We start from the raw sequence: 23,119 nt of genomic DNA on the forward strand, positions 1-23,119 counted from the left end.
TTGTTTTTCGACCCGAGTGCCTTCTGTCGTCCGTTTACACTTGGTTTCCCTGGAGACGGTTGGATAGACGGCCGTTACCAGAGGTGGTTTTTAATTACCCACAGGCGGCTTGCAATCCTGTGCATTAAGAGTAAACAAAACCAGAAATATTTACTGAACTTTCCTGACTTAAAAACTTTGTTTGCTTCCTATTTGTTGATTATGAATATAAAAATTTAAAGGAACAAGCGATATTTTTCTCATGCTTTATCACCGTGCAGCTTGGTTGCTGAAGGACGTGAAAGAGTTGTTCCAATTCATTAGGACAAAGGTTTGCTGTTCTGATCTTTGTGAATAATCCCGTTTGCAGCAATTCTACGCTTTAAGTTGAATCAATGTTGTGATGATGAATACAATGACAGCCTTAATACAACAAATATTCCAATTCTGCAGACATTATTAAGCAGAGGGCTGTTTTAGCTGTAACACACCTCGTTTTAAAGCATCTTGAGTTTCCCTCTGCATATGATCAGTTTTTATTGATTTTAGCTCTGCTTTTAATTCCACTCAGCCACATGTTCTTTTAAAAAAGAAAAAAAAAGTATTCCGCTGGATGAGAATCCATCCCTCAGGGCTGTGTCAGTTCACCATTTTTATTCACACTGTACACTAATGACTGGGTCAGTTTTCAGCCTAATCAATATGAGGTTAAATTCTCAGATGATACCTTAGTCTGTTAAACGTTGGTTCCGATTCAGCATTGATCATAGTCATAGATCAGCATTGGATAAATGTGTGAACTGGTGTGATGCTGTTAAATTATACATTAATACAGAAAGGATTATGGAAATGCTCTTCTGCAGCCCTGTGGCCATACGTAGACAGGGCATCCAACAGGTGAGCTCGGATAAATACCTGGGTGTTCATAAGTAGCATTACTCTCGGCTGGCACACACATGGCAGGTGTTGGTGCAAAACTCCACCAGCGTCTTCATTTTTTTGGCCGTTTGAGAGTGTTTGTACCAACATAATGGTAATTTTCTACAGAGCTACCATAAAGTCTGTGTGGTATCACCGACAGGTTTGGTAATCTAACAGTAAAAACAAAGACCCAGACTTCAAACTTAGTAAAGACAGCAGGTAAAATAATGGGAATGGCTCCTTTTCTGTCTCCCCAGGACCTTTTTGAGCAGTCCATCCTCAGACAGACAGACTTTTATCCGACTCCTCTCATGTGCACTCTGGAAGAAGGTACAGGACATTTTGCAGAACAAATATAACAACAAATATAGAAACGTTTATTTATCCCACTGTCATTACAACTTGTTAATGGGCGCATGGTTTGAAATGAGAAGATTAATGCGGGAAGGAAAAGGACACGTAGGTAGCCACATCTATGGTCTCTCATGATCTACAGCAGTAAAGAGGGAGGGTAGTGGTTTATTATTATATGTTGATTTGCACTGTTTTAATATGACCCTTTAGTTGAACTGAGATTTATGAACTGATGTCGCTGTTGAATATTTATTATTTTGCTGAGGCTTCTTTTATTGGTGATTGAATTGTGGTAGGATGCAGCTGATCCTTGTATCTAAGTAAAATTTCTCCTAAAGTTGACTAATAAAGATACATTGACTTAGACTTTGACAGAGAGTCGGTTTTATTGATCATATAATGACATCTGAAAAATGTTTTGGAACTGTTTTGATTAAAGGCCATGCTGGTGCATCTTAATAAATTAGAATATCAATAAAAACTTAATTAACTGTAGTAATTTAATAGATTAAAACTCAGATCATGGGTTCATGACACGCAGTGATACAGTACAAGCATGTACTTGTATTAATTTTTATTATTGTAGCCGATGGAAGCCATAAAATTAGTTTACTAGAAAATTAAAGCATTGCACAAAAAGGATTCTGACATAGAAATGTTCTGTTATGAACTATAAAATCCTGAGGGTACGCCACAAACTGTCATGGTTAAAGACGCTAGCTTTTCACAGGGTGCAGTACCTCGGTGTGTAGATGGAAAGTTCAGAGGAAGGAAAAAATGCAGTAGCAAAATGTGCACACGCAACAGTTATAGTTGCAGCAACAGGGATAGTGAAGACCTATTATCTGGTGATGTTGGTCCAATGTGCCTGAACTCCCCAGTCAAAGCAGCAACCAGGATATTTTAGAGCTCTTCATGCCTCCATCTGCTGACGAACAATATGGAGATGCTGATTTGATTTGCCTCCAGGACGTGGCACCTGCCCACATGGCCAAAACTATAAACGCTTACTGACTGTGGTATCACTGTGCTTGTGTTACACCCATGAAAACAGGGCAGAAAGGGTCACAAGAGGGATTTTCAGTTGCTTCTCTTGTGCAGTGGTGTAATGCAATTGAAATGCACATAGGTGCACTGATTCATGGTTGCTCCGACCCTGAAGAACCCACACAATCGGCACCCATGCATAGCGGTACGTTTACATTGTGTACGGCTCAGTGTCACAAAGTGGATGCAGAGTTAATAAGCCAAAAATAATAATAATAACTTGCTGAATATTAGCCTTTTAACATGTTTTACACAAAATAAAATGACCACATACGTTACTAGCTCCTGCTGTTAACTTAACGGCCATTATCTAGCACACAACTGAGGCACAGCAACGTTACGTCTAACTATTCAGTATCCTATATTAAAGTAATTGATCTGAACTTTATACTGGAGAAAATTTAAAGAGTTTTGTTTATATGCAGAAAAGTGAGAGACACAAGAGCCAATGATGCAGACATGTTAAAGACCGTTATTAAAGCAAGATGGCCTTCGTGAACACCTCAGCAATGATGCAGTAACTGATGCAATGGATAATGTAATCAAGTCTAAGACACTGACTGGGAGATCACAGAAGTTAGAAAACTGAAGTCTCTGTCGTTCTGGACAGAGAGTTTCTGGTAACAGAATTAACACTCGTTTTTTTTTTTTTTTTTAAGTTGCTTGTTAAACGATACCTGCCCATCCCTCCAACCCAGGAACCCGTTTATAGGTCTGAGATTCTATAAACGGGATGTTCCATATTCGTACTTTGTTTGGGTGATAGATTGAGAAGTGATGGATTCAGAGCTGGGTGACTGATGTTGCTGTTCGTTTACTTTGCACCGACATGTTGAAATAAGTGAAAATTCAGCCAAAGGAACATAAAATAAATTAAACAGGGTGTGATTTAATGCTGTTTTAGTCACTATATAATGAAAGAAAGCTGTTTGACTTTAAAAAAAGTACTTTGATCAGTTTTGAAGATTTAAATCATTGATGGAAGCTGGGATAGTTGCAGTTACCTTCTCTGGGCGTTTCATTTTATTGAATGAGAACTAAAACCTTTTTCCTACACTTCAAAGCTTCTTTTAGCATCGTATTTTCTCACATTCCCAGCACTGTTTAAAGGCTTGCTGATCGCATATGGCCAATCAAGTATTCCTGACTATTTTGTCACTAGACATCTGCGAATCTCACCTTCATTTGGCACCTTTCTAAATATTTCTTGCTTGTCTAAGCTGATCAGTGAGGCCTGAAAAAGCCGAATTACTCTCCCACTCGGTGAGGAAAGTTTCCCATTCAGCCAGCTCAGACTGAGTTATTGTTGCCTGTCAGATTCTTGTGCGGCTCTGATATTGCGGGACTACGTTAAACCACACAAAGGTGTTTGGGAAACAATTATATGCAAGATCTTGTAACTGAGTCACCGTTGAACTGATTCAGATGAAAGCGGCTTTTGACATTGGGCTCAAAGTAAAGTGTAGTCAAAGGGAGGCAGTTTTTATGCTCTTTGAAAAGGCAGTACAAAAGCCTGTCGTCTCGGCTAAGGTTAAAAAGTCCTAAATGTGCTTTAAATGCTGTGAACCTGACAATGGAACAGCAGCCAGCCTCCGTATGCCTTTATGCAATAGTTGTATGCACAATAGATTGCATAATTATGATTATTAAATATCAACAAAAAAGAACAGGGCTTAAGAAGTCGCCTGTTAAAAGAAGCACTTTGACAAAGGGGCAGAGCATAACAAAGGGGGGGGGGGGGTGAACTAATAGACTGACTATATATTCAACATTGGAAATATTAAATATGTGAAATATTAAAATTGCATAAACAAATTTAACTGCAATAATGTTAGGTGCTTTACATAAAAACGAAAATGAAACATACTCATCAGAGCATACCTCATATGAGCACAAGGTGGCAGTGTTTGACCATTGCTACTATTTCAGTCCTGGAGGAAAGCGGAACAAGACGCTGAATCTGCTCCAGACTTCTCTGCATTCATCACACACAGGAGCCTCACAAATCACAATATCATAAACAAATGAACTTATTTCAACAAGGGAAACTACTGTGTTAGACAGACCAATTACCCACAGAGGGATATATTTAAATATTACAACTTAGATAAAATGGAAACCTTCAAATTAGGTTCTCAGAAAATAGAAATATCACATAAGAATTTTGCTTTATACAGAAATGCTGTGTTTTGGTCAGGTGTAGACAGGCGTAGACAGTTATGGAAAAAAGGACTGAACTGTCTAGCAATCGTTAACAGCCTCCATAAGGAGGGCGAACCCAACTATTAATACTATTCTGTTTATCTGAGAGGCGCTGCTGCATACTTTTAGAGGAGTATATTATAAAGTTTTTTTCAGGGGTAAACAAAACAAAACAGTCCAAAATGCAGAAATAATGTATGAAAAACTAAGTCTAAACTCACTGCTTTCTAAGAAAATATAATTTGCCTCCACTGGGCACAGCTAACAGAAAGAAAAACTTTAATAACTGAACATAAATCCATATATAAAATCATTCTGGAGAGTTCGCCACGCAGCATTTATGGACCACCACAATGCCGGCGAGTGAAGAAATCAGCGATGACCTTATGAAGGAAATTCGCTGCACACATCCAATCTAGGGGAGGGTTACAGGGCCATTTTCAAACATTCAAGGTAGCTGTCAGTCTTGAACATCCCAGGAAATGAATTTCAGCAATCTCCAGATGAACCGAAAACGAAAAATAAAAATAATGGAAGAAAATAAATAAGGAAAAATAACAGCGTTGTCATTCACGGTGGAGCGGAGCTGATTGTTTGATTATGTCACTTGTTTTGCAGTAAATCCCAGTCACTGACTGTATCATGAGTTGCTCTGTACCAAAGTATTCCTGAGTCAAATCTGAAGTCACGTGTTGAACAGCTAAAGTCTGGAAACAAGGTCATTAAACAGGACACAGATCCAAAACACACTAATAAGTGTTTGGCTGGATTGCCAAAAAAGAAAATATTCAGTCAATGTCTCTAGGTGCAGCTCAGGGAGTTAGAATATTGTTAAAAAGTTTATTCATTTCAGTGACTAAATAAAAAAAATTAAACTCATGTATAGATTTTTTTTACACACAGATTAATGTATTTTATGTGTTCATTTCATGCAGTTTGAAAGATTGTTGCTTTCAGCTAATGAAAAACTTTAACTCAGTTTAACTGGACATTACAATATTCCATTAATTTTAATAAAGGAATACTGGGCGAATGACAAATACATACCGCACAGTATACACCCCCCCCCCCCCCCCTTACAGCTTTAATGGCGGCCTTCAGGTCATCTGCATCATTGGTGTCTCTCATCTTCCTCTTGACAAAACTCCACAGACTCTTTATAGAGTTTTCAGGTCGGGACAATTTACAGGCCAATCAAGCACGGTGATACCACAGAAAAGTGCCATATAAATAAACTCACCTTACCTCACCACAGTTATTACAGCAGGTATAGGTAGTTGTGGCAGTGTGGACGGGTGCCAAGTACCATTAGAGTACCATTACAAATATTAAATCATAATCTCCATAAGGCTTGTCAGCAGGGGGAAGCATAAAGAATTGTGATGTGCTCTGAACCCTCCTGATAAAACGCTCTGGACCAACACCAACAGATGACATGGCTCCACAAAACATCACTGGCTACAGAAAATTCACAACAATCTGCAATCTTTCCCTCTCCAAATTTAATAAAACATTGGCTTTCATCTGAAATGAGGACTTTGGAGCACAAATCCAGTCCTCTGACCTCGCCTCTGGTTGGCCAGTGTCCTGGACACCTCTGTGCACGGTGACTCCTGAAGCCCCAACCCAAGCAGCGCGCCATGACTTGTGAATCTCCCTTAAACTCTTGAAGGGGGCTTTGCTTTCTCGAGGCTTTTGATATTGCTGCCACGTGTGCAGCTTTTCGGACAGCACTTCTTCCTTCCACTCACCTTTCCATCAAAAGGCTTGGCTACAGCACTCTGTGAGTTGTGGCTTGTCCCCCTTGTGGAGGGTGTCAGTGATGGCCTGCTGGTTAACTGTGAATCAAACAGTGCTCCTAATGATTGGCCATAAACAGGCCATTACAGAACATTTCTGTATAATGTTTTTAGCTGGTTTTATTTATTTATTGAAAAAATTGAATTTTGGGGATGGGGTGGGGGGTTTATTAGCTTTTAACTACACTCATCAGAATAAAGATATTTGTCTCTGTATAAAGAAACTGTTTTACATGGGAAATATCTCTATTTGAATTCAGGCGCTGAAAAAAATTAACTTTTCGATCATATTTTAATTTCTAGAGCTGCACCTTAATGTTCAGCCTGTTTAAAATGCTGGGGATGAGATGAGTAAAGAAGCAATGTGCGCAAACCCCAATAAACGACAACAAGTTGGCCCAAATTCCCTCATGGCCATGAAGGGGTAGGTAAACCTTCACAGGGTTTTTTTTAACACGTCACCCACGAATTTAAGGTGATTTGATAACGAAACTATCAAGTCGGACTTCTTCTGTTTTGACCTGCGGACTTTGGCCCGTGGTTTGTGTTCCTGCGTGTCCACCAGGCTGCTTCATGAGGTCCAACATTTATATCAGATACCCAGTTGGGAGGCATTAGCGCCAGCTCATTGCCTCCACCCTCCCTCGCTCTCCTTCCCTGCGCTCTCTTAATTTGTCGGGTCAGGGCTTAGTCCCCGCCGCTCACCCGGGTCTCTCTCCCAGCTCCGCTGGTGCCAGGCTGACGCGTCCCGTTGCGCACAGCGCTCTTCCGATCACCGCGTAGTTTCCACACAGTTCCCCTCCCGGATCTCACCCTAACCTCGGGGCTCGCAGGGAGAAAGCCACCCCAACTTGTGCGCTTGTCGCCGGGATGACACTCGGCCGGTGACAGGAGGACTCGGGGGGAGTGGACGAGCAGCGGGAGGAACAAGGAGTCCGGGCTCTCCCCCGAGCAGTTTGCGCAAGGTGCTTCAGCGGAGACCCGTGTTGCCGCATTTGATGGATTTCTTTACCAGCAGCTACTTTATGATGTCTCCTGCTCCTCTCTGAGCCTTTCTTGGGTCCGCTCGCTACCTGCTCGGAAACTTCTCTCTGTCTTGATCGTTGCGGGAGCGGCAGGATGGAGTCGCACGTCGGCTCGGCTCTGCAGAAACATGCGCTGCTCTGGTTCATCATAGGTGAGTCGCTCTCAGCACTACCTGCTTTAGTAAATGCGTTGATATCCTGCAGTGTGACAGCTGGACAAGTCAAGAAATCATTAAAGCAATTAAAGACGGATCTGATGCACTTCAGTTTCTGAAAACTCAGTCCACTCCGTTTGGGCTGTTCGTTTAGTTTATTCTGGAGGTGAGATTTTTTTTTTCTACTGCTATGAAACTAAAGCAGGCACACATAGCTTTGCAGAAGGAAAGTTTTCTACGCTTTGTCTGGTAAAAATCACAAACTTCAGCTGGAATTGAAGTAAAGTAGCACATAGTTGTTATTAGAGAAAGAAAATAATAAAGAGTCTTTCAACTTTCTGCCAATAAAAATCTGAAAAGTGTGGCCAGTATGTCTTTATCTGAACTATTTCATTAAAGTTCTGGGTGTATTTCAAGGGATCTTTGGCAGCATTTACCCGATCGTTAGCTCAGGTCCAGTTCTTTCTGACCAGCATATCTGTTCCTACTAAAGAAAAGCAAACTGCTCCACACGTTTGAGTTGTCTCCTACATGGTTTGTGACTAAATGCAGATTTTGAATTAAACTTCTTTCAACATAAATATAAAATTGAGCTATGGCAGTTCCATCTGATTAACTCTCCTCTTACCTGACCGGTCATTCTAGGAGGACAAACGTACCTTGGTAGGTGTAGAGATGTGCCGTATTTATTCCTTGTTTGGGTGATAGATGGAGAAGTGATGGGTTCAAAGCTGGGTGACAGACGTTGCTGTTTGTTCACTAATGTTCTCTTACAAACCTGTGAGGCCTTTGCAGAACAGCTGCTTTTAAAACCGAGATTAAACTACGCTCAGGTATAGTTTGGGTAGGACTTAAGTGCCTTCTGAAGGCGATGAGTTGCACTGGGTTTTATTTTTGGGATGTCTGGTAAAAAGGAGCCGACTATATATGCACACCACACTTCTCAGATTTTTATGTGTAAAAGCAGTTTTTTTTTAAACAGTACATCGCTTTCCTCCCACTTGATAAGTTTGTGCTGCTTGTTTTTATTCTATCACAAAAAGTACTCAGAAAATCGTGGTAATAATCTGGCAACGGTTCAAGGCTAAGCAATAATTTTCTGTGCGACACTGTAATGATCTGTGTAGAGAAACACCTCTTAAACAGCTTTTATGAGGATTAAAATGATGTTTAATAGCTGTATTTGTTATATAAATCTTAAAATACCTACCCAGTGTCTTTATGTATCTTTGTTCCAATAAATACCTAAGTTATGGGTTTGTAATAAGGTTAAGTAAAACTTGACAGAGGATAGGCGGAGACAGCCGGCACCCTGTTTGCTGCGTAAACACAATAATCTCTGTTTAAACTGGATCATAGCAGGGCTGTTATGCTGTGATGCTATTTCAGGATGGACTTGCGCTCGGCTAAATGTGTGAGAGAAACCATATATGTTGGCAAAACTTTATCATATGTCTTTTATCATATAGATGCTCCCTTTGTATATAATTTTAAATTATATTTGCAGTGAGATAAGAGCCAGTATGGACACGTTCTTTGGCTTTACTATTTCCTACTAAACCATTTTGATTTTTAATTCCGTACAGACCACCCACTACATCCAAAACATTACAGTTTTAATATAAAGGCTTAGAATATATAAATAAACATACACCCGAGCCACCAAAAAATCCACGTAAAGCTTTTAGTTAACCAGATTTACTGAAAACAAATCCACCTTGTGACCTAAGCTTTTGTTTAAAAGAACTTTGTGACATTTGGGTCCCAGTTAACCCAGTCCTGAGGGCTTTATTCTGTTATTACTGTGTATAAATCAGTCTGACATGGGCTCTATAGATCTTTCTATTGAAGTGCCGTTATTTTTGTTTGTGAGGTTTTAATGAAATCAGTAATTCTTGTTGAGATGTAAGGATTTCCACAAAACCCAGAAAAGGTCTAGATCCACAAAGACTGGTTAACACACGAATGCACAAACCGCATGGAACCACAGAAAGACGGGTTTCCGTTTCTTTCAATCTAGACCGAGATATTTTTGGCAACGAGGATACCAGGGGATTTCAGGCTCTATTTTGCTTCATTTTTCGCTCAAGCACATCACATGACTGTGCAACACCACTGCAACAGTGTCACATTTTGGCTGCTAGAGATTCTCCGCATGTTCCGTTTTGCGGACAGGTTAGTACAGCAGCCAGAACTGCTCAGCACCCGTACCGTCCTCTTCCTCAGGCCCGTCTGATCAAGGTCTGCCGCATGTGCGTTTCAGTTCTTTTGCTGAAAAGAGCTCAACTAATTTCTCCAAAGAAAGATGTGATGCTTAAGGCAACATTTGTTTATCTCTGTTTGTTTGTCTCTAAGAAGAGAAAAGTCACTGCTTTTACTACGTGTAATGAGCGTTGCTGCATTTGTGACAGAATCACAATTTTGCGATGGTTGACAAAGACTTTTAAAATATATCTTTGACTCATGTTGTTATATTATCTTTTCATGAATTCTTGATGCTCTTCTGACTGGCAAATCATGAATTAGAGGCGTCCACCTTTGTCTCCCCCTTTCCTTCACATACAGCAAATTCTCCAGCTTCATTAAATTCTTTAATATTACACTTTTTAAAATAAAACCCACTAACACATATACATACATATTTTTTTGTATGTATGTATGCATTTTCTTCTCTACAGGCTAGTTTGGGTGACATCCATCGATCATAAAATGCACGTTTTCTATAGGTTTTGACCAGATGTGGAATTTCTCTCTGAGACGTTATCTTTAGATGAATCTAAAAATGTCAAAACCAACTCATCCATCTGGCTTGCCAGTACGTTTTAATTTGAACACACACGTAAATGTCTCATTAAAACATGCAGGTTTGCATCAAAAACTCTCCCTTAAAAATTGGATATCGGTTATGCTGCCATCTGCTTTTTGATTCTGAAAGCTCACCACTACCGACCGAATTGAACTAACCGCTGTTCCATTTTTGTTGACAAAGTCACCGGTTCTCTTCTTTTATAACACTCTTCATGCTAAAACATCTTTTCTACAGTCACTACTTAAAACACTTTTTGAAGATTAAGAATAAGCACCTACTGCCAGTGACTGCAATTTCACTCTGATTTTTAAAAATGAATCACAAAGAATAGGTTGCTGTGCTTGCTTTTAGTCACCGACGTTTAATATACAACTATACTCACTAGACGCATTGGTCTCATCTAGATTGTTATAGTGTAAAACAGGTTTCGCTTTAACTATTGTTACTATTTTGTTATGTATATTAAGTGATGTACGATTTTTTCCGCTTCTTGGCCAGGTCCTCGATGTAAATGAGAACTGGTTCTCTAGTTTGTGCAGGTAAAATTGATGTATATCAAAAGGTAACTTGAGGAAAATGGTGCACATCAATAAAGCAAAGTCTGATGTAAATACATCCCAACAATCCACAAAACCTATACTGTTTTTTTAGGGAAAGGAATTTTGAACTGAAACTGCTTCTATCTTATGGCCTGTAATGTGTATCTTATGGATGGATACAAAGATTGGTGTTTCCCTGCAGAAGCCAGATGAATGGATTTAGTGTTTCTAATTTGTTACTTCTCATTGGTTATAAATTTAAACAAAACCTGCCGTACCTGTGAGAGAAGAACTCCTTCATAATGTGCTCTTAATGGACTCTCCATTCAAACCATCAGGGAGGGAACAAGTGAACAGATGTGAAAATGTATTGGTTCCAACCCAAGGACACAGGGACTGTCTCAGCCCTTGGGCAAGACACTTCACCCTCTTAGCCTGCTGTCGGTGGTCGGAGGGCCTGGTCTGGCAGTGTGCCCCGCCGTGAATGTGTGCCTCAGCTTATCTCCTGAAACCTCCCAGGACAAAGCTCTGTACAATGGGAGGTCGGCCTTTCTGCTCAGCTGCTCCCAGTTTCACTCTCCCTGACCTTCTGAGGACACCACAGACAGACTAGACTTTTAAACGTGGCACTTAAAACTAGGGCTGGGTATCATCTAGGTATCATCGATTCGATACGATTCTCGATATATCTGAGCTTGATTTGATTTGACACCAACATTGATATTTGTTACTTTCAAATCAATACTCAAAGTCATTCAATCAACAAAACCAGTCAAATATTGTATTTATGTTCAATTTATTGAACACTGATATATTAACAGAAAAATAAAGTGCATTTGGTTCAATGCATTTAACGTATCACAGAAACCAAAAATGTGCCCAAACGTCTGATTTTAGGGACAAAGGCGCTTCTAAAATCCTGTCGGCCATTCCGCAAATTTGTCTCACTTTCTCTTCCTCTCTGTGAACAGTAACGGTGCGCTGTGATAATGCCCCCTAGGGGTTGGGAGGTATATCAACATTGAAAGCCAGAATATTGATATTAAACAGTTTTTAAAAACATCGATTTTAATCTTTGTATCAATTTTTATGCACAGCCCTACTTAAAGCCCACCGTTTTAGGAGGGATTTTGATTGAACTCCTCCTTTTCCTTATTGTTTTTGTTTATCTTTTTATTTTCATCCTCTCCATGTGTTTTTGTTTCGAACACTTGTTTTATCATGTAGTAATTTGGCATTCTCATAAATATAAAGTGCAAATGTGTTATTATTATTATTATTAACATACATAAAAACCAACAACTAATGGACCACTAGACTATAAGAAATGCAGAATAACTACGTAAATGGAACGTGTGATTTCCTAGATGCAGGGTGGATTTATTTTTCTGAACCGTTAAACCGCTCTCCCCACTCAGGATTTACTCTTTGGGAAACCAGAGCTGTCAAAGAGCTGGCTGAGAGCTTAACCAGTAAACTGCTTTGAGCCACTTTGGGATCTGTCATAACTAATTCATGAGATATGATGTCCAGCCTGTCAGAAACCAAAAGAGGGTTTTCCCTAAATTTATTGGTCACAGTCAGGCAGTAAGTGGGTGAAAGTGAATTTTAGTAATAAAAAAAAAGCTTGAATAACTGCACACTTTCAAAGAGTCCTCAACAAGGAACCTCACAGATGGACTCACGGGACTTACTATGTAACAAAATACAAAAAAGCAAACCCAGAACGTGTAAATTACTGCATAACGTGCACGTTACCATTCATGAGCTCCCTGTTCAGGTACTGTGGTTTCTTTTGCTCCTCTTACTTATTTACTTTGTATTCAAATACATGGTTACTCTTTTGTTCTAATTTAGGAAATTTCAGGACATATTGAAAATTCTTAAAGTTTTTATTTTTTATTTAAATCTGTAATATAGATGACCTGTCCAGGGTGTACCCCGCCTCTTGCCCGTTAACAGCTGGAGATAGGCACCAGCACCCCTCTCGACTGAATTATAACTTAATTCTTTGTTATGTTGCCATAATTAATAAGATCAACTGTATTAGTTCACAGATGTCAGTGTTTCTGGTTGATCTTTCCTATGTTTGATTTCTCAAACCTCACCTGGTCGTCGCTCCTGAAAGGAAAGTTCTCGGTTCTCTTGGCTCCTGTTGCCAGTCTGGTCTTATGTCTGACCAATTGGTTTCTCTGGACAGGCGTTAAAGACAATTGATAAATAATTGTTTTTATCATCTAAGAAATGTTTCTAAGATTCATTTTATCCAACTCTGACCTGGAGATGACTATTCATGCTTTCGTTTCCTCTCGTTTAGATAATGGAAACTCTTCTTTTTACTTGTTTTAACAAAACTGCTGTTGAACGTCTCTAGCTGGTCCAGAATGCTGCAGCGAGGCTTTTAACAGGAACTAACAAAAGGGACCGCATCACACCGATTTTATCCTCTCTGGGTTGGCTACCGGTCAAATTTAGAATTCACTTTTAGAGCTTTTAAGGGACAGACCCCTCAAACGTCACTGTAATGTTGGTTTCTTATTCTTCTGACCACACTCTTTGATCCTCGACCCAGAACTTCCTGAAGTACCTTTAAGACCAGGTGTGTGTGTGTGTGTGTGTGTGTGTGTGTGCAATCTTGGTAAAATAGTCAGTTGTTAAAACTTTTTTAAAGTTTCTGGGATGAGGAGATCCAATGCTTGGCCGTCACCATGAGCTGAAGGTTTGGACCATCCATCCATCCATTATCTGATCTTTCCATTTGTGAAGTCCCTTGAGATGATGTCTGTTGTGAACTGACACCTGGCACCTGCTGCTCCACAGCCACAAGCAGCTCTTTGGACATTTCCCAGTGGCTCTTGATAACTTTGGGTACTCTGCATGGTCATACCCCTGCGGCGCTCTGGCTGAGGTGTTCAGGAGAGCTTCCTATGATCTTTGCCTTTTCATTCCTTTACCAAATGCACAATGTTAGTATTCTAGGGATGCAGAAACAGTTGTGACTCATTACTGCCGACAGGTTGCCTCGCTGTCTTTTCGCTGTGTCCTAATCTAAAACTGTGGACCCAAAAATAATCTTTTCCTAGAAATTCCTAAAAAAAAAAAAAAAAAAAAAAAGACTGACAGTTTTGATTGAGTGTCTATTGTGTTAGGCTTGCACAAATTGGTAAAGCTGGACCTAATATTTTAGTAAGCTAATCAAAAGCTAAAACTGATCATTATGAAATTAATCATTTCCCCTCTTTAGTCTCTTAGCTTTCTGTCGTTTTTGTCAAGTGATAAAGGGGGAAAGGACTCAGTTACTCTTTTCAGCGCACAGAAAAGAGACTGGCTCAGTGAGTCGCTTTAATCCTCTTTCTCTGAGGTGGTGTTCTTTCAAGTGACAGACTGGGATTCAATTTAAATTCATTCAACATATTGCACAAACAGCAAGCAACTTTGTTGCTGGCATAGTCTAACGGCAGATAGGAAACACTTTGTGGAATGACTCACAGGAAAACGTCAGGAAACTCTGACAATGCGAGCTTAATGACCGCAAGCAATTAAAATACTTTATGCAGCTAAAGTTAAACACTAAGAATGACTCATGCACTGTACAAATACATGTTTTAACAATCCTAATTTAATTTGTTATGCTTAGGTTTTAAAGAGACAGTTTCTATTTGTTGTAGGTCCCATACATTCAATTCTTTGATATGACTCAGCATTTGTTGGCACCCTTGATAATGATGTGCACAAATCTGTAACCCTCCATTTAATAAATTGCTGCAGACTGCAGATCTTTGTGAGCGTTGGAGACTTTTTATTCTATCCTCCTTACCTTCCTACTCAGTGTTTGTGGGGGAAAACACAACCTAGGACCCTCATCTGATCTTTTAGCTATAGTCAACTATAGCTACATATATGATGAAATGTTGCCTTTGACGCCGAGGAATATTCATTTGTTATGAAATATTAATTGTTTTCTGGCGCTATTTTACCCACCCAGAAAAAAGAAGCTGGCCTTTACTGTAACGGCGCCTTTACTGCAATGCCGCCTTTTAGCTTGTGGGGTCGCCCTATGAAAAAAGAGCAGTTGCTGTCGCTGTGCAGATCAGGTGCTAAAAGAGCCACTTTGTCTCAACTTTCAGTAGAAATGATCACGCTCTGCCTCATATCCACGCTCGAAGGGTGTGTTGTTTACTGGGCTGGGGCGGTGCGGTTAAGGTAGGTACTTCCTGGAGAGGGCGGATGATGGCCGCTCTACGCGCACCAGTAATAAACCACTGGTTTCCAGGACAGGGAGGGGCTGCGGCTCAGAGACCAGAATTTACTAGGATTACTCACACATGCCTGAATGAAGCAAACTGCCACTCTGGGCATGATTTTGATGAAGGAATAGCATCATAACATCGTTAAGTACGAATAAATCTGGGCGGGTACATTCTTTTTGGTAACCATGTTCAAACTTATAAAGATCAACATCTGCCTTGCTTCAATGGCAGGTTCTCTAGTCCTTTCCATTTTAAAGAGTTGCTAATAGAAACGGGGCTCTGTGGCAAACAGGAAACAACAGATTACTAATTAAACATAATATAGATTCACAATTTGGCTTTAGTTTAAAGTATTTTTATTATATTTTAGGTTTGCCAATAATATTTACACCAGTTACTTAAAAATAAATAAAAAAAATTAATGGCTGAATAAATGTACTAAGAATAAAAGTTGATTTCCTTGTGAGATTATTTATGGTGCCGCGATTAAAGTGAAATTTACGTTAGGGCTTTGTTCGCATGTTTAACCAGAAGCACCAATTATTGTTAAAATCTGGCTGTTATAGAAAATAAATCATTATTGTGTTTATTGTAATATGAAGATTCACTCACCTTGGCATGGCAAATGCTTGAAGTGGCTCCAACTGACAACAGCCACACCCACTTTGTGATCAATTATACCAATAATTATTTTACCACTCTGGAGCACTTGTAAACTGCTCAGAGAATATTGAACCTTCATTGCCAGATAGACTGGCTATTAAGTGTAAAGACAAAAAAAAAAGACTGATGTCACAACAAAAATAAACCACTACTACTAATTGTACTACTACTACTACTACTACTACTACTACTACTACTGCTGCTAGGCAAGGCACGTTTATGTATAAATCACTTTTCAGTAACAAGATTATTCAAAGTGCTGTACATGAACAAAAAAGCAATGCAGGGTAAAGAAAACATTACAGATGAAAGCACATTGCATTGCAATAATAGCAGCAGGTCAGACTAGTTCAACTCACTTCAATAAAATTTTATTTATATAGCGCCAAATCATGAAACATGTCATCTCAAGGCACTTTACAAAGTCAAGTTCAATCATATTATACAGATTAGGTCAGATTATACAGATTGGTCAAAAATTTCCTATATAAGGAAACCAGTTGATTGCATCAAAGTCCCTCCAAGCAGCATTCACTCCTGGGGAACCGTAGAGCCACAGGGAGAGTCGTCTGCATTGTTGATGGCTTTGCTGCAATCCCTCATACTGAGCAAGCATGAAGCGACAGTGGGAAGAAAAACTCCCCATTAACGGGAAAGAAAACCTCCGGCAGAACCAGGCTCAGTATGAACGGTCAACTGCCTCGACGGACTGGGGGTTAGAGAAGACAGAGCAGAGACACAACAAGAGAGACAAAAAAGCACAGAAGCACACATTGATCTAGTAATCTGTTCTACATTAGATGGTAGTAGCAGGTGAGCCGTCTTCTCTAGATGATGTCACAGTTAACAGAACGCCAGACCAGGTGTACCTACTATGAAGATAAAAGAGAGAGAACAGAAAGTTAAAGCAGAAATGACAACACATAATGCATAATTGAAGAACAGTAGAACTCTATAGAGTGAGAAAATTGGATCCTGATATCCTCCAGCAGCCTAAGCCTATAGCAGTAAAACTATAAAGGTATCTCAGAGTAACATGAGCCACTCTAGTTATAAGTTTTGTCAAAAAGGAAGGTTTTAAGATTAGTCTTAAAAGTAGACAGGGTGTCTGCCTCACGAACCAAATCTGGGAGTTGGTTCCACAGTTTGGATTACAAACTTCAAGATTTAATAGCAAATCTAAACAAAGAGGTTTTAATCTTGATTTAAAGGTTAAAACAGATGAATGCAGCATAAAAACTAAATCCTGCTTCTTCGTGTTTGTTCGTTTGGTTCTAGTTTAGGGTAACTACTACTACAATTACTACTACTACTTCAACAACAACTACTATTACTACTAATACTAATAATGATAATAATAATGATGATGATAACCTATGCTTACATCTTATATAACCTACCTAATTTGTTTTTCTATGAAGTAAGAAAATCTTTCTCTTCTCTTCTGATTTAAAACGGCACCACACTCAAGTGGTGGAATAGAGCATTAATGGATTTTTTTGTTGTTTAATAAACACAAAAACAAAACAAAATACAACCAAGTTTTGCATTTTTACATCTTTTACTGCTTTTTGCACAAGACAGATAACTGACTGTTGCATTTTGATAGAGGGGCTTTGCAGCAACGTTGAGTAAAACCGGGGTGACGTGATTAGCTGGCAGAGATTTCTACATCAACAACTTAAATATGTTTTCTTTAAGGTGCTCATGAGAGAACAAAAGAGGTGTAGGGTCAGAGAAACAAGTTTTTCTTGCTGAAATTATCATGTGATACGCCTCCAGACACTGTAATGTTAAGTTGTCTTTTGGTGTTTCGTATTATAGGTCAAGGTTAAGCTCCAAACCCTCCAGAAGAGGTGGATAGATTATTAAACAGTGGTGGGCTTTTGTTGCGTCTCTTGTGCTTGGAGTACGCAATTCCAATGTGAAAGGACTCAAGAGGGCATTTATAAGAAGCGTCACAAATCAGTGGGGATGGAGGGCCAGTGGCATCTTGGATTACTTTAAGAAGACAGAAAGAGATAAATGAGGTAGGTGGGACTGGATAGTGAAAGTTTTAATAGGGCTGATATATAACTGTGCCCTGCTGTGTGTGGAGTGGGAGCCGTGTGTGTTTGTGTGCATCCTGCGCGACAGAAACGCCTACAGGACTTCGGCTAATTAGAAAGATAGCGAGCGCGGAGGAAAAGGAGGAAAAGAAATCTAAGAATAACAGCCTCACCCTGGTTTTGTGCCACTGCTTTTCATACTGTTTCAGAATATTTAAATTGTTTTACTTTATGTGTAACTCTTCCTGACTGCCTCTCTTTACTTTTTACTTCCCTTCTTGGACTTGCAGAGACACGATGGGACTTTTAAGCAAGTAAATCTAAAAAACACTTTATAGTTAGAAATGCTCCCACAGCTAGTGCTGCTACACTGCTGCTCTTTACAACACCACAGTCAATACATGAGACCAATGAAAGAGTTGTTCTCCCTTCATTTGGGTCTTTTGTGTCGATTTAGAGTTTTTAAATGTGACTTCACTTCCCTGGTTGGAAATAATAAACTGTTTTTAATTAGCTCTGGATTTTTGGTCACATAAGAGAACCATTGTCTATGTTGTTATGATAGCCTTTAAACGACCAAATAACCCATTATGTGTCAAATGTCAAGTTAAAAATGATAGTTTCAGGTTATACATTTCTTTATTTTCAACTAAGAAATTCGTTTTTTGATGGAGAAATACACAATCATTTATTGAAAGATAGAAGACATTAAAAGGAATATCAATTTTGGGAAAAAAAGGTTTTATTTTCACTGTGGCTTGATGGGTTGAGTAGTTGTCTTGGAATCGGAATGTTGTGGGTTCGATTCCAGCTTCCCCTTGTCAGATGTCGATGTATCCCTGGGCAAGGCACTTAACCCCAAGTTGCCTACCGAGCTGTGTATCGGTGTATAAATGTGTGCACGTTAGTGAGAGTGATTGGGTGAATGTGGCTCTAGTGTACAGCGTTTTGGGTGGTCAGTATGACTGGAAAAGCACTATATAAGTTCAGTCCATTTACCATTATTTACCATTTATTCAGAAAAAAAAATCTTTTAAAATTATATATACAATCTTCAGTAATCGTTTGGAAAATCTTTATTGGGATTTTGATGATTTCAGTTTAATGGTGAGCTCAAAGTCTTTGAGGTTGGAAGGCCTCCTTGCCATCACCCTAATCTTCAGCTCCCTCCATAGAGTCTGGACTTCGGCCGAGCCACTCTAAAAGGTTAATATAACTTCATGTCAGAAGAAACATGTTGTTAAATTTTGGATTTAACTGTATCTTATATCTCTTGTATTGTGTGTAGGCGCATAGATATATGTATATATTTAAGTATATAGATATGTTTATATATATATATATATATATATATATATATATATATATATATATATATATATATATATATATATAGACCACTAAGAATGTAAATGAGACATCATATGCCCATTCCTATTTCCTTTTTTGTATTTTTTGGTATTCTTTTTGATCCATTGTATATATGAAGATTCACTGTATATAACTGAATGCACCTTCCCTACTCTGCACCTTCTTGTATGAGCCGATGTGACGAGTGAATTTCTCCATTGTGAGATCAATAAAGACTATCTTATCTTATCTGGTACTATTTGGGGTATCATGCAAATACTGGCAATTAATACCCACCAACAAATGTTTCTTAATCAGTACTATGATTATTGAGTGTTTGTAGAATGACAAGTTTTAGTATAATTTTGTTTTACTCCGGTTTAAAGGTTTTGCTATTCACTTCTGGCATTGGGTCCTGCCTCCAGATGTCCTCACTTGCACCTGTTACTAATTGCTAACTAATTGCCTCTTTTCCATTTTTTATTAGGCCACCTGTTTTCACTCACGAAAGAGTCCTCTGAGTATATCGACGGCTTTGTTTCTACTCACATTTAGCGTAGATTAAAACTCTGAAATGTGAAACCGGGGTTCTGTAATCGAGTTAATGATTGACTCCAATATAAACTCACAATCACTGTTTATAGCAGCGTTATCGCTGGTTAGTGCGGGTAATGTTATTCCCCAGATGTGTCCGTATCTTGTCATTTTTCCACGAGCAAGAAAACAGTCCACACAATGGACTCATTTCAAACGTAAATGGAGTATGGAAAAAGGATTTTTAAATATGTTTTTCTTATCACCCATTTAGAGAAAATGAAAGGAAAAAAAGGAAAGAGGTTTCTGTTTAATTGGCTATTTAAATGTTAAGAAGCACAAAGTTCTTCCTTCCTTTAATGTTGTAAAATTAGTTTTAAGCACTCCATTTTACGAAATGTACCATGGCGATGTGTGGTTGTTGAGGAAGCCCCAACCTTTCAGATGCAGCTCTGTATAGGATGAAAACTTGCAGGAATTTGATTGGTTGACCATGTCTAAAACCTAAAATAAATTAAGGGATATTTGGAAAAAAGTTAAACATTGTCTTAATTTATACATAAAATTAATAAATTATTTATGATTATTTATGTGCAAGGCTAATCTTTTATTTTTGTTGAGGGATGAGGTGATATGCCAATTTTGAAGCATTTGTTGATCAGTTAAGTTGGAGAAGTGTTAGCCTCGTGAGACCATCCTGATCTCGCGAGCTTTCAAGGTTTCACTCGCAGATCAGTCTGGCTACTCTCCGTTAAAGAAAATTTGGAGCCGTTCACCAAACGAACGTCCAATCAGCGTTGGCTTTGAGGCGGGTTGAGGTGTGACGCAACGGGAAGCGCGTCAGTTCAGTCTAAAGAACATGGCGGCTTCAGCCGATGAAACTAGCGTTAGCGTGGCTATCGAGCAAGTTTTATCGGAATTACAGAGTATTTCTTTGCTGAGCTAACGAGCCTTTACCTGCAGCAGCAAGAGTAGCTTGGCTTGTGGTTGTGTTTTTGTCGTCGCTCTGTTACGAGCGACGACGAATCTGATTGGTTTATTTGGCCTGTCTATCACCAACATAGGCCAATCAGCTAACCAGTATCTTCGCCCCTTCCCAAAATTACTTCAACGGAAGGTTTCCAGATGGATATGCGGAGCAAATCTATCTGGCGGAGTCAGGTAAGAGAAGTGTCTCCTCTTTACCACAATCTGCGTCTCTGTGTAACACAGTAATATGCTGTAGTAGAAGAAAAATAAGCCCAGTAAATCTTCCTGCAGCTTAATGGGGTTTAAATAATACATTGTGTTTTAGGACGAGGAATCCCAGTGGTATTCACTCTCCAGCACGGATCAGAGCGAGGTCAGGGATGTGAACCAGTGACCTTCAATTCCTCTCGTCTGTTTGTAACGGATTCTTCATATTTCCTGGTCGCAGAAAGCCGTGCAGCCGTGGAGTGAGCGCTCCTACAGATTAGATGTTCAGGGTCAATTTATCCAAGGAAATCCTTCTTCATGAGCCACATTAAAAAGAACCCGTGTAGAAAATTGTAGGAGCTTCTGTAAAGATTAAAAGAAAAATGACACCGCAGTTTGAGTTACACACGAGAGCGTCAGTGAACTGGCCGCTATCGCCGCTCCTTTGATTATTGCTGCTTCCGCTGCTTGTGACGTGTAACTTCCCAATTTACTGGAAGGGATTTGGTGTCAAATACCATGAAGCGGGGCAGAAAATCCCAAATTGAAGCACATTAAAGCAACTTTTCTGTACACGGTCATTAGAAATGTAATTGCACCCAATTTGTCTGCAATGCCATGAAATTGTGTTTGGGTAATATACTCTTACCCCATTGTTATTACATGTTTTACTGGTTATGATCACCAAGCACTTCAAAAAGAAAAAAAAAAAAAGCAAACCTGACCGTTCGTGTTAAGACGGACCAGAGCAGTAGTTTCAATAACACATAACATAACTCGTTTTCCCTTGAGATAATTCGAGAGGAGGTTCATCTCCGCCCTGTGGCCACTGGTAAATGGGGACAAATTGCCCGTTGCTCCTAGTGATCACCTCATTTAACAGCTCATCTGTCTGCGACTGCTTGGCTTCGTATATCATTTTGACCTCAGGTGGCAGAGGCGCCTCGTCACCCTTGGAGACTTTGTATGCTTGATTAAGACGAGGATCTGCTTTAGTGTTTTTCGCATAGGGAAAGTAAGCGATTAATAATAGCACTCATCCCCCGCTTCAACCCCTCTCTGACGATTTGTTGTAATTAAATTAGCACCACTTAATGCTTCCATATTGAAGATATGTTTTTCCCCAGCAACTTTCTCTTTTCTTTTGTTGTTCCTGCTATTCATTTGTGTAATTTAAGTACCAATCTTTTTTCCTGTCTTTTTTTCCTCCTTTGCCTTTTTTGGGCCCGCTTAGATATATCAGTTAAAGGGTAACTCACCCCCAAATCAACTTTTTTTTTTTTTTGCCAATAAATTGTTAACATGGTGTTCTTATGGTACTGTCTACATATATATCATGGTCATTAGTTTGAAAAATTAGTGCACATTTGTTGAAAACCTGCTTTTGTGTCTAAAATTGCCAGCGTGGTGCCCTCCTCAGGTTAAATGGTGGTATTGCATTGAATTTCGATTAACATTGCTTCTGGTTGACCTGACGAAATTTTGTTCTAGTGACGTCAGTAGCTCTGCTGCTCTGCGGTATATAAGCAGCTCCATCTAATTACAAATCAATCATGAATAAAAAGCAGGAAAAAAATGTAATATACAACTGGACCGATCCTGTCTGCAGCGCCTGCTTTGGGCTTCACTGAGTCAGCGCCTTGATCCAGTGGATCAAACTGCTGGGCTCCACAGAGCCTCCCTCAACCTCCGGGGGCAATGGGGGTCAAAAATCCTCCACCTTATAAGACCAAAGCATGGAGTAACTACCAGCATAACTCTGCTCACTCCCCATGATTCAATATAGAAAATCAAGCTTGCAGCTGCTCCCCCTCCCACCCTCCCCCCATCCTTAACGCAACCCCTTCCCATCCTGTTCCTTTGCATCCCGCCCACTTTGATGGAGTGTTTATAATTTGTCTGGGGTGGAAATATGCTTTTACGTGGGGGTGAGTTACACTTTAATTGGTAAACTGACTGAATTTACAGGACCTTTCAAAAGGCTTTTTGCATGTTTTTTGTTGCCTCACACCCAGGAATTAAAGTTGATTGTTTGCACCTTTACATTTATAGAACATGCTTAAAACTTTGAAGATGTATTTTTTTTTAAATAATTGTGAAGCAACATCCGAATGGCAGAAAAATACAAAACATTTTTTTTTCTAGTGGCCTAGTCAAAGTGTGGTCTGACATGTGATGGAAATGCAGTTCAGTCTAAAAAAAACTCTCCAATATGGCTAAATTAACAAAAACACTTGATGGCAGTTTACAAGGGTAGCACAGTTATTA

General features: G+C 39.4%; 1 protein-coding gene across 2 annotated transcripts in view; it reads left to right on the forward strand.

Moving 5' to 3' along the window:
• Positions 1-6,819: 6,819 nt before the first annotated feature.
• ramp1 (receptor activity modifying protein 1) overlaps positions 6,820-23,119 on the forward strand; it is a 115,061-nt gene continuing 98,761 nt past the window's right edge. Inside the window, exon 1 of one of the 2 annotated variants that reach the window (XM_012876152.3) lies at positions 6,820-7,479. In XM_012876152.3, the coding sequence (XP_012731606.1) occupies positions 7,422-7,479 (58 nt within the window). In that variant the 5' untranslated portion in view covers positions 6,820-7,421. The remainder of the gene's footprint in view (positions 7,480-23,119) is intronic. The other variant, XM_021323392.2, reaches the window with a different exon arrangement.

Source organism: Fundulus heteroclitus, chromosome 7, assembly GCF_011125445.2.
Source record: "Fundulus heteroclitus isolate FHET01 chromosome 7, MU-UCD_Fhet_4.1, whole genome shotgun sequence".
Taxonomy (NCBI): Eukaryota; Metazoa; Chordata; class Actinopteri; order Cyprinodontiformes; family Fundulidae; genus Fundulus; species Fundulus heteroclitus.